This window comes from Montipora foliosa, unplaced genomic scaffold, assembly GCF_036669935.1.
Source record: "Montipora foliosa isolate CH-2021 unplaced genomic scaffold, ASM3666993v2 scaffold_471, whole genome shotgun sequence".
Classification (NCBI taxonomy): domain Eukaryota; kingdom Metazoa; phylum Cnidaria; class Anthozoa; order Scleractinia; family Acroporidae; genus Montipora; species Montipora foliosa.
The window spans coordinates 107,501-120,000 of NW_027179780.1; the positions used below are offsets into that span (position 1 = coordinate 107,501).

The 12,500-nt window shown below is 38.1% G+C and overlaps 2 protein-coding genes and 1 pseudogene across 2 annotated transcripts; 1 reads left to right on the forward strand and 2 right to left on the reverse strand.

The window, feature by feature from the left end:
* LOC137989739 (uncharacterized) overlaps positions 1–1,681 on the reverse strand; it is a 2,166-nt pseudogene extending 485 nt beyond the window's left edge.
* Positions 1,682–7,684: 6,003 nt separating this feature from the next.
* LOC137989740 (ATP-dependent DNA helicase Q1-like) lies at positions 7,685–9,320 on the reverse strand. Its single transcript, XM_068835407.1, has 2 exons — positions 9,097–9,320; positions 7,685–8,906 (listed from the first exon to the last, which is right to left on the reverse strand). Exons 1-2 carry the CDS (start codon positions 9,318–9,320, stop codon positions 7,685–7,687), a joined length of 1,446 nt encoding a protein of 481 aa, XP_068691508.1.
* Positions 9,321–10,233: 913 nt separating this feature from the next.
* LOC137989742 (uncharacterized) lies at positions 10,234–10,767 on the forward strand. The gene has a single exon (XM_068835408.1). The coding sequence runs from the start codon at positions 10,234–10,236 to the stop codon at positions 10,765–10,767; it is 534 nt and encodes a 177-aa protein (XP_068691509.1).
* The last annotated feature ends 1,733 nt before the right edge of the window (positions 10,768–12,500 follow it).

Genomic DNA, 12,500 nt, shown 5'->3' on the forward strand with positions numbered 1-12,500 from the left:
TTTGGCACAATTTCTTCAAATCATCAACTTGCTGCTTGCTTACATCAACTCTGGAGTAAATGGCAGCAGCATCCCTGATTTGCACACCAATGAATGCTAGTGTGTGAAGCTTTAGGACAGACCCACTTGACAGCTTGTCTATCTGCAACAGTGCCTTAATTAGGTAAGCAAAGTTCCATGAAAATCTCTTGGATTCCAGACCAGTGAATCTGTAAGAAAAAGGGTTTACCTTCTTTCTCTTCTCACTAAACCACCTATTAAAGCTGTTGCAAAGCCTTCCACACTTTATGGTTTCTCGTAAACTCTTCAGAAATGCCACCAGTGCTGAGGAGTCTGGAAGGTCTGAGACCACTGTTGCTGTCTTCAGTTTAGCTTGGTCAGTGTACTGCATGACCACTGTCAGGAGAGCCAAAAACCAATGCTGCCAGGCATTGTTAGTGTTGTGGAGTGGCTCAGCTTTAGCTAAATCCACATATTTGCCTAGAGGGGGGACAAATTCTTGGCTAGATTTCTCCTTGGCAATTAATTTGGTGACCTCTGATCTTTGTTTCCCATGAGGGTCTTTAAGCTTGTCTTTAAACTTGGCAACTTTCTCTGCAACTTGAATCCACTTGGAGTAATCCCATGGTTGCCAAGTTGCTTCTGGTCCACCAATTGAGCCACCAATAGTGGTTTTGTCAGTTTGGTTCACATTGGCAAAGGGTGAAAAGTAAATGGCACAGTTATTAAGCTCGCATGACATGGATGACAACCATTTCATGTCAGCTGGGATCAACTGGAATCTAAATTCAACCACATGGCCTTGGTCTGTAGTGAGTTTAGTTCCCTCTATACGCTTCATTTCTTCTACCAAATGCTTGGTGTATTGCTTCATCAAGGGAGAGTCTTCAGCACAATTAGCACCCATCACAAGGTGGTTGTCGTTGCAGCTTTCCACCCTGTTTAGAAGGTTCAGAATGCTGACAAGGTATGCTATAAATTAAGAATTAAAATCATGAGGGACCATTTAAATAAAAAAAAGTGGTCATCACTAGCTCCCCCAAAAAATTAATGCTAAAGAAAGTATCCAAACAATAATATTTTAAAGACATTATTTTAATACTGCACTACTATACATACACTATATCACTATCATCTGAAAGTGCAAAAAGCAATACCTGTTGCCGTATCATCTTTCCCAAAGGGAGCACCATCTGCACCAATTGCTACATGCAGAACTCCTTTCGTGCCATTAAACCAATGTAGGCAGGGGTTTTTTCGAATCCAGAAACAAGTACATATCAGCTAATCTCAGCAGGAATAGTTCCAAGGGCCTGTAAACACGAGATGTTGATTCCAGGGAATATTTGCTTGCCAGGTCTTCCAATGATAGCACTTTACCAATTTCTATGGCTATGACAAAACTCATGAGTGATTTGTAAGGCAAAATTTTTGGAACTTCACATCCTTTAATAAGTTCTGTTTTCTGGTTTTTCTTTTTCTTTCCAGTTTCTTTTACCACATCTGAACTATTTCTAATGCTTGTGTACTTTCTCTTACTAATGAGGCCTCCTTCATGTAGTACACGCAAGCTTCTCACCTGATTTCCTTCGCTTTGTTCGCAATATTTTATTTTGCTCTTGACAATACCTGGAATTATGTCTTGCATGCAAATATCTGAGTTGCTAACATAATTGGTCATCTCAGGTTTTGAGGCGGTGGATATTAATGTCGTCCACAAACCATCAAGCACTGGTTTGGTGTCTTGGGGTGATATTTTTGTGGCTCCAGAGCAAGTATGGATTGGCCCAAGTGCAGCCAGGGTCTTTTTTCTGCGTCTAAAAAACTACTTTCTGGAAAGATTAAGCTTTTCGCTACTTGTTGGCAGAATTTTGCTTGAGATAGTAGGTCCTCAGTCATCTTTTATCTTTTTGGCTTGATACCCACTGTCGTCATTGACTACATTTTCCAAGTCAGAAATCTGTGCATTATAGTTAAATTCAAGATATTAATTAACAAACAAAATATATTTTTTGTAATCACTTGTAACAACAAATATGCAGATTTATAATAGTCCAGTGTCTATCAACTCCATTTCTTAGTCTAAGGGAGCTTTAATTAAATGAAATCACTTAATGTGTATTTAGGCACCAAATCATATCACTTACAGCTTCATATAATTCAGGCAAGCTGGCAAAATTATAAATTAGAATGGACCATTTTCCAAGGAGCTTTAATTAAATGAAATCACTTAATGTGTATTTAGACACCAATTCATATCACTTACAGCTTCATATCATTTAGGCAAGCTGGCAAAATTATAAACTAGAATGAACCATTTTCCAAGGAGCTTTATATATTAATTAAATGAAATTACTTAATGTGCATTTAGACACCAATTCATATCACTTACAGCTTTATATCATTCTGGCAAGCTAGCAAAATTCAAAACTAGAATGGACCATTTTCCGACTAGAATGGGTTTATAAGTTTATACTTTGTTTACATTTATGATCACAGATCATGTTGTACATAGGAAATGCGCGGAACAAAATATAATTTATACAAACCTTTCGCTTTTGTCTTCGAATATGCTCTTCAGTTTTGTGAAGTTTCGAATTCAATTCTTCAAGTTCCGTCGCCTTCTCATCTAGTTGCAATTTCAGCTTGCTTATTTTAGCGTCTTGTGCGACCAACGCGAGGGCCAGTTCTTGTGATCTTTCCTTTTTTAAGCGGTTATATGCAGCAAGGGGAAAGCGTTGTTTTTGCCCACTCGAGGTTACCCTAAACACCCATGACATTTTTTTTTGTATTAGGACAATAGCTTTTAATATGTACATTTTTAATAAGATGAGACATCGAACTAACATCGTATGACTTTCGATTTTGGTGTGAGTTTCGACATTCAGAGAAAATCTTCATTGAAAAGCATTACCTTGAATGCTCGTCGGCTGGAATGTCTTCGCAATTTGCTATTCCAATCATACTACTTTCCTCGGTTAAGTTTTGCGTATTACGCCTTCATTACACACCAATGGAAAGCTAATGAACTGAAAAATACAAAATAACGCGCCATTTCTGGCTGCATTGTACCCAGGCTACGAAGATCCCGGTTGAAATCCGCCGATTTGGCCCAAAATCCTTTTACTGACATACCCACAGGCCTTTGCCCGCTCGAAGCCGCCATCTTGAAAAAACGTGACCCACGGGCTGACGACCCATCTGGGGGGTAGTCTGGCCCCAGCGTGTTGTGAATTTCTCCCGGCCGGTTGTTAAAACTTTGTCGCTATTGATAGAGTACAATACCGGACTTATCGAAAAGAAACAAATACCTGCGTCTCGGCAAAGTGTTGGTGTAAAATTACCTACGGCAACAGATGACGATGTTGCCAAAGCAGTCATGGAAAATGAAACACTCAAAAAATCGTGCGTTGCAAATGTTTTGACTGAACTGAATACAGAATGCTCTCAGCTATGTAGTGTGAATGATCCATCAATGTTGAGATGTAAAGCTGAAAGCCAAATTGTAAATTTCAAATTTGCCGACTTTGTAAACAAAGAATTGAAAGAGCGTGCTAGTCTTTTCCACCAGTTTTTGTTTGCCGTTGCTTGTCCTCCCGGTGCATTCCGAAATACAGTGAAAACACCAGAAAAGAAGATCCTGGGAATTGTTATGGCTGCTGGATTCTTATGAAAGCACGAAATAAGCATATGAGTTTGACCCAAGTGGTGACATCACTGACACTCCACAATGGGGGCTTGTCTGAAATGGTAAGAACAAGGCGGCAAGAAAAAGATTGGTGGTTCAAAGTATTTATTTATCTTTAGCCTTTTTAGTGCCAGTTGTTAGTTTATCCTGACAATATAGTAGTAATAAAAAAGTTGATAGGAAGTGATTATTGAAAAAAAGTCATCTTGATCTTAAACAAATTCTCCCAAGTGATACTATAGGAAATGCATGTACTGATGGGTTATTAGAAATCACTTGTTGATTATGGCCCTTGGGTTAAGTTCATAAGACTTCATGTCAAAGACTGAACTAACTTATGCACAACTCCCCAAACATAGACAATGTTACTAAACTAAGTCAGTAATAATAATGAGCAAGCAAATGTAATTTAATCCTTCTACAAATCCCTTCTCCTTGATATTATTTACTTCATGAAGAAAGAAGTTCATCAGGTCCCACCTTCTTCCTTTCTCCCTCCTCAATGAGAATCTTGGTGATTTCTCAGAACCATGTAAATTTACTTTTACACTGTATAAAATGAATATCTCACGTATTCATAGATCATAATATGCAGAATACATGTATTTCCTCTTGTAGGGATTTTCCAGGTTAAACAAACTTGAACTGTGCCTATCCCACACATCTACCATAAGATATAATGCTCTCATGGCGGAAAACTTTGATGCAGATGTAAGGAAGTGGATTGAAAGTCCTCAAGACAAACATCTGGTTAAAATAGTTGGTGATAACATTGACACATCTATAAAGAAGACAGACCAAAGGAAAGACAATCCTAACACAGACTTTCATTGGTGAATATCGTTTTTTTTTTTCGAAAATTCACATTAACTATTAGTAGTTAATACCTCAGAAATAATTTGAAATATTATAACATTGTCTTCATTCTTATCATTATTATTATAACCTTAATTACAGGTTTCTTAGCATGGCATTTAAAGGACGAATCTCCTTTGCCCACCTGCCAAGTGAAAGACCTATACATGATATCCAAAGATTGCCACTGACAGAGTTCTTGCTTTCACCAGCAGAGGTTGTTGAGCTTAAACAACACTACAGCATTCTATTGTTAAGAGTTTTGTGCGACAACATTTCATTCCTCAAACCTTTTAAGAAGTTTGTGCCCAATCACATACTACATGAATATTCTGTTAAAATGCACAGGAAGTCTGAAGAGCGCTCTCTTGGCCTGGTGTTTGAAAATGAGAATACTACAGATGGTATGGCTAAGATTCTAGAACACCTTCATGAGTATGTACCAAATGATGTCAACAAAGTTGTGTTTGGTGGTGATCAGCTAACTTGTGAGCGAGCTACTGGTGTACAAAGACTAAGACAAACAGGAAGAACACAACTTGAGAGGCTGGATGGGTTTCTACCAACAGCAGAAAGCTGGCATGCTAAGATGTGCTTGATGATGGTATGTACACTAAAAAACTCAAAATTTACTGGCTACAGGAGAAACCACCTAAAAATTAAAATTGATAGACCTTGATGGACTTTTACTCTGATCACTACAGTTTATGCATACTAAGTTAATGCAAGATCTTTATAGTGTAAATTAAACCTTGGGAGTGTATGTTTTCACAGGTGATGTTTAAACGTCTTCGGAAAGACAAGAGCTCCAAGGATATTGGCACCCTGTATCAGTTACGATGTGCTACATCCCGAACAAATGTGACAGTAGATGTAAAACATGAAATGAACTGGGTAATAAAATGTTGATTTTTCACTTTTTAATTTAAGCCTTTGTCGAAAGAGCCACAGCAAAGAAGCTGTGTTGTATAAATTACTCTACTATTGAGTACTTATAAACTTGATTCAACAAAAATTAAAATTTAACTAGTCAACCCAATGAAAATAATGTCCAAGTATGAGCTTTCCTCATCATTGTTAAATGCAACATTTGGAAGTTGTTGGGAGATTTTTTGCTCAGGGAGAGTAAAAAAATCATAACATGACTGGTGTATCTTTTTTCCTTTTTTCCCTTGCACATTACTGTAGTCCAGAGACTTAATTGTTGATGTGACTGATGCCCATTGTATAGCTGCAGCCATTAAGTACTTTGAACTTCAAAGTCCAGATGATGTCCCAAAGCAGAATTTACCACCACCCCAGAATGCAAATGCCAAAGTGAAAAAAGAATGGGTGTACCAGAGTGCTATGGCCATCTTGGACAGCTACGTAATGGCAGACATTGGTAAAGTTTACAGCAGTGTGGAAGGTAAATTTTAAAGAAGGAGATTTGTATACAAATTATGCATACATCATTCATGATTATGTAAAACAGAATGACCTGGGATGAGCTATTGTCGTTATCAATAATGATTTAATAGCTTTTACTTTTAACATATTAATATTTTCGTAATGATGTGATTTAATTGAGACAAGAAAGTTTAAATAACATTGCACGCACAAAATTATCCTGTTCATTATGCCATAAATTTCATAAACATGTTTTAAAATGCATTAAAAACCGAAATGTCCATGTAAAATTGTACAAAGTAAGTCCATTTGTTTTTTCAGCAAGTTACAATGATCAAAACCCTAGAAGAAGACAGTCAAGACAACAAACCACAGATGATGATTCTGGTGACAATGCTTCTTCTGGTAAGCAAACAGTTATCAGTCTGTGCACAAACCATAAATGAATGAATTGATCATTTTACCTCTGATCTATTCAGTATAATAAAATGACCCAAAGGGTGCAGCCTTTGACAAAATCTTGAAATGTAGCATTGAAAATAATTTTTAATTGGACAAATCACTGCGACTAACTAAACTCAGTTTAAATTGCCTGTAGGGGTTCAGCCAAACAGTACCTTTCTGCCTTGGTTGTCGTCAGCGGGCCAGACAGATGAGGCAGGACCTGCAACAACCTCAAGTGTCAAGGATGACACCTCAGAAGAAATGGAGGATTATGTGCAGAATTATGCATGCTCACTAATGTTTTTTGGCATGCTTATCAAATATTACGAAGATGCCATAAAGGAGGGTGATGCCAATCGTGAAGAAAAGTTTTGGAAAATAGGCATGCTTATTTTCAAAGCGAGGGTCAACAGGCAATCCAACAGAGTTAAGTATGCCTTTGAGTCATTCAAGTACCAGGCACTATTCAAGGCAGTCTTGCCTCCACAACTGGCTTTAAAGTTGAAATGGGGACGATTTGTAAATTCAAAGGGAGGAGCAAATAACGTAGAGTGCGACCGGCGGCTGGAGAGTGAAGTGCGTAGTGTTAAAGATAAAATGGATGCAATGGGTAAAAATCTGACCCCAGTAAGTGCAGAGCGTATTGCACGTTCATCCAACAACACAACTGCAATGCTGAAACACTTTGATCAGCATTGCGAGGTTCACCCTCAAGTGTTAAGCCACAGTAAAATGAGCCGAGAATTGGATCTTCAAATAATGGTGAATGATCTTCTCTGTCAAGATGTCTTTGCTCTCATTCCTGGAAGGAGGCATTCTGCCTTTTCTTCCCATAACAGATCACCAGTGCAAGACCTCTCTGCTAGTGCTCTGCTCAACTGGTTGAAAACACTAGTAAGAAAGTTTGCACGTGGCAACCTGGCATTTCTTGCTGATGAAGACTGAAATCTTTAAACTGTTGATAACTGAACATTGAAAGTATAACAACTGAATGTAAAAGTGATGCTTGAAAAGTAAAATGTAACAACAACATTGGAGTAATTTCTCTTTGAAATGTAGGACACCTGCGACACCTAGCTGGTCTTAAATCTATAATACATGGTGTCATTTATGTTTCACCAATATCATGTTTCATGTTTCATCAATATCAATTATTGTGTAGACAAATTAGCAGATTCAAGCTCACATGTAACTATTTTAGTCTTGGCAGGTCTTTAAGTGTCTTGAAGCCATTCAAATAAAGTACCAAATAAATATGAACCTAATAACAAAATTTCTATTCTTTGTAGAATGGTAGTTTGGCAAAGGTTAATCGAGCCTTGTATTTGTCAGTTGCTGGATTAAAGATAATACATAAAGAGCCTGTTTCTCCTCCCAGAGGTCTACTTTGTCCATGATATCTTTTGCTGTGTTAACAACATCACAAACTTTAAGAATTTGTTGGATAACCTCATCGGAAAATCCTGTTGAAAGGTCATTTCCAACTAAAAGAACATCTGGAGTCAGTGAATCTTTGTAATTATATAGCTTTTCTTTTAGTGTCTTTTTACAAATAAAACAATCAGGAATATTAAAAGCAGACTCTGGCTCTGCCTCTTCAGCTTCACTGCCAGTAGGTGTTTCCAGGTTTTGCACTTTCTCAACACAATCTTCGCATTTGCACAGAGGCAAACAAATGTCACAACATTCATGTTTTGTTAAAACAGAGCACTCATCCTTTGCTTTTGCAATGCCATCAAAATGTTTAAGAATACAAAATCGCCTGCAAAGTTCTGTATTCTCGTAATATTCTTTCATTGCCTCAAGTTCTTTTAATTCATTCTGATTTGTGGCAGCTTTAGTTATTTTTGCTTTCCTTACACCAAATTCTTTAGCAGAGTAAAATAGAATGGCCTGAGATGCTTGATTGTCTCTACCTGCCCTACCACTCTCTTGTACATAACTTGATAAGGATGCTGGTGCCGGAAAATGAATCACTTTACGAACATCAGGACAATTGACACCCATGCCAAAAGCAACTGAGGCTATGATTATTCGCAGACACCCAGCTCTGTCTGTGAATGACTTGAGAATTGCCTTTTTACAAGGCTCACTTGTTACTTTTACATAAATGTCAACGAGTCTCTCCTTTGTATCTTGATGAAACATCTGTTTACCTAACTCTCTTTTGAAGTATTCATACACCTCGCAGCAATCTCGGTGACTAAAGCAGAAAACTATACCTCGCTCTGCAGAAATGCCATTTTCTTTCAGGTCCCGAATTATTAGCTGGAAACAATTTGTGAATGCCATCTCCATCTTTTCATAGTCATTGTCTTGGTATTTTTCAAGTTTTGAAACAGAATAAAAAATATTCATTCTGTTGTTTGAGCCTTTTACTAGGGTAAAATCATCCATTGAAAGTTTTTTAACTATATATGCCAGGCTTGTTTCAGTTATAGTAGCTGTCAGTGCCATGAGAGGTAACTTTGGTAACAACAAAGCTCTTACTTCACCCAAGTTGTCATAAGCACTTCTGAAATCTTTGCCCCTGACAGATAATTGAGCAGAAAAAAGGACACTTCTTAGTTTTATACAATTTTATAACTGTAGAATGCTTTTTTAACCATGAAAATAAACACAAAGTAACTTAATAAAACTAAATAAGGGGACAACCAAGAAAACACACAGTGCAAAAATTTAACACAATTATGTAATTTATTATTTATGTAAATACTAACCACTCTTCGATACAATGTGCTTCGTCTATGGCAACACAATGAATGCGCTCCTTTGCGCTTTGCAGTGTTCTCTTCACAACAACACACACGAACGACTCTGGAGAAAGGATAATAACTTGGATATCACCACTTTGAATCCGGCTGATATCTGCTTCGGACACGTTTGGAGTAAGTTTCAAACTTGACAAACCAAGTTGAGCAAGAGAAAGTCTTTGGTCGTCCATGAGTGCGGTTAATGGAGATATCAAAAGTAACATACTCCGCTCTTTTCTTAACCTAACGTTTCGTAGATTATCGCAGACTAGCGGGCACAACGATTAATGTCCGGGGTTGTCTGTAGACGTGATAAGATCGGAAAGTTCCAGAGAGATAGTGAGGCAACATTGTGCGTCACGCTTTTCGTGTGTCTTGTGAAGACTCTAGGCTGTTTATTCTATTTTTTGGAAGAAAAAATGCTATGTTCTACGTTAAACTGGGACATTCCTTTACTAATTGCATGGTATATTATATAACAGTCAAGGAAAGGAAATTTATGAAAACAAAACGTAAAAAGTACAGTGCATAGCAATGGTATTTAGAGGTCGCATTAATAGTGATATTAGAGATCGTTTCTTTTCCTTAAGGCATATTGAAGGTCTCTCCGTTCGAAAAATAGCTGATATTTGTAACGTTTCATTAAGTAGTGTGTTAAGGATCTGTAGAGAAAAGCTCGGAAAGAAGAAATGCCCGAAAACACCTTCTAATCGAACAACAAGAGGAAGGCCTAAAACATTAAGTGCTAGACAGGAGCGGTAGCTCCTCAGATGCTTAGTGGCTCTTCGCAATGAAGAAGGCAATTTCAACGCAAAGCAGGTCTTGGAAAAAGCAGGACTTTCTATCGCAGATGTTTCTGTCCGCACAGTGACAAGGTTTTTTAAGAAAGAAGGTTATTTCTACTTACAAGCGCGGAAAAAAGGACTTCTACGAAAGGATGACCTTTAGAAGAGATTAGCCTTTGTAAGACACTGCAGGAAAAGGTACACATGTGAAAACTTTTGGACCGAGCAGGTGTCTTTTTATTTGGATGGGACTTCGTTTACTCACAAAAATAATCCCTTAGATCAAGCTTGTGCTCCTAAAGGAAACATTTGGAGGAAGATGTCCGAGGGTCTTAAGATTGGATGTACAGCGAAAGGACGAAAAGAAGGAACGGGTGGACGAGTCTTGAAAGTTATGGTTGCTATCAGCTATGGAAAGGGAGTTATTATATGTGAACCCTATGAGAAAATGTCCGGGTCATATTTTGAAGATTTCATAGACAGAAACTTTAATCGCATGTTTGATCTTGCAGACAAGGGACCGGGGCGTATTTTTGTTCAAGACGGTGACCCATGTCAAAATTCGGCGGCAGCAAAGAGAGCCATGAGTCGCACTCAGGCTGAGTTGTTGAAATTGCCCCCAAGAAGTCCGGATTTGGCTCGTATTAAAAATTTCTTTCACTTTGCAAATAATGCACTACGAGAAGAAGCCAAATTGCACCGTATCACAAGCGAAACGTTCCAAGAATTTAAAGAGCGAGTCATGCGTACAATAGCGGGAATTCCCTTAACCACAGTTAACAATTTAATTGCTTCAATGGACAAGAGACTACATGATGTACTCTTAAGTAAGGGAAACCGCCTAAAATATTAATTTTAACCAGGTACATATTCCAACCATTTGCTGCACAAATCCAACAGAACGAATTATGGAAAGTATGAATTTCCAACTGAGTACTTTATTCGTAAGCAGTAATTAAGTATTTGTTAATACAATATTGACCGTCTGCACGCAAATCGTTTCAAAGTGAATAAAAACTTGGACAGAAACTTTTGGTTCATTCCCCCTTGAACTAAAGCCACGAAGTTTGAAAACATGATTTCCGACAAATATTTATTACAGTGAATTTAATGGGAAAGTTAAGCATTTGCATGTACGTTCTGTGATATTAGCGCATTGCTCATAGCAGACGCCACATAAACACGGCTGGTCAAATCAATAATTACCACGGAGAGCCTCAACGAATGACCATCAAGAAAAGGCCATTTGAAACTACAACAGGGTGTGAAATAAACCTCTTTTTTGCTCAAGATTAATGACTTTCGACATACATGTTAACTTGCGATAGCTCTACCGTCCTACTTTGCTGTTTTCTTGTACAGACCTCAGTTAAAAATGGTAATTCGTGTTCTTCAAAGTATCAAATGTCTAACACTAACATCTTCTTTAATTTTCACGAATTACCCTCTAAGATCCTATGGTTTACGGCTAATTTTATCGGGAATTCCAAACAAGCTTCGATAGTATATAGTGCTTTTCAAACAGAAGTTCTCTTAAAGTGAATTTTATAACTGAAACCGGTAGACTGTATTTTAAAGAAGTTGATAACAATGGTAATTCGTCATGGTAATTCGTGTCGTCCGTTCGCTCTCTTAAAGATCAGTGACATTTCATACAGCGTTACTGACAACAACGGTGGTTATTTTTCTCAGCGCATTAGGCAATATTTTACGGAAGATTTTACGAACTAGCGATGGTGTTTTCTTGAGAAGGCACAATTAGGTCTTCAAAACAGCGTGGGCAAGGTTGAATCTCTCGTTGTTCACTTGGCGCGATTTGGACGTGAAAGCGATAAATGCGCCAACGGCAACGCATCATATCAGTCTCCATGGAGTCTATTGTCGCACCTCGCACAAAAACTATTTCCTCTTTTCCTGTACAAAAGATAGGTGCATCGTGCTTAAATTCAATGTCTTTGGAGTAGTGCGACTTGGGAGCTGGTAAGTGTACAGTTTGCCCCTCGAGAAGTAGTAGCAAATCGTGCCAAGGGATAATCTTCTCCAACCAACGAAAGTCATTCAAAAAAATTACTTCACATAATTCAGCACCTACCCAGGAAAAGCTAGTTGTTGCCGGATTTGTAAATATTCTGTATATTGTATTCAGAGGATTTAGAAGGAATGTCTTACCACAGTTACATGGGCCAATAAGAAGGATGTTCCTATTTTTGCCACGCCCTTTAATTAAAAGAGTTCGTACTGCTTCGGCAAATTCTGTTTCTGATATACCATTTCGCTGCAGAATATCTCGAGCCATACATAACCACTGGGTGTTGCATCCTTCAACGCAATCTTGATGTTTTACCGCATGCAGTATTTCCATACGTGTTCTTTGGCTTCTTTCAAGGTTAGAAGGGGCTTCCTCTATGTCCCAACCAATAGTTAAGGCCTCGTCGACTGCTTTGTACCCGCGATTGGCTATGAATTCCGCGAGATCTGTTTTTCCCTCATTCTTCTGAGATTTGGCTAGAACTAGAAGTTCAGTTCGTGTTCTAATTCCTCGTTCAACGACAAGCTGGGAAACATCAAACACTGATAAGCGAGCCT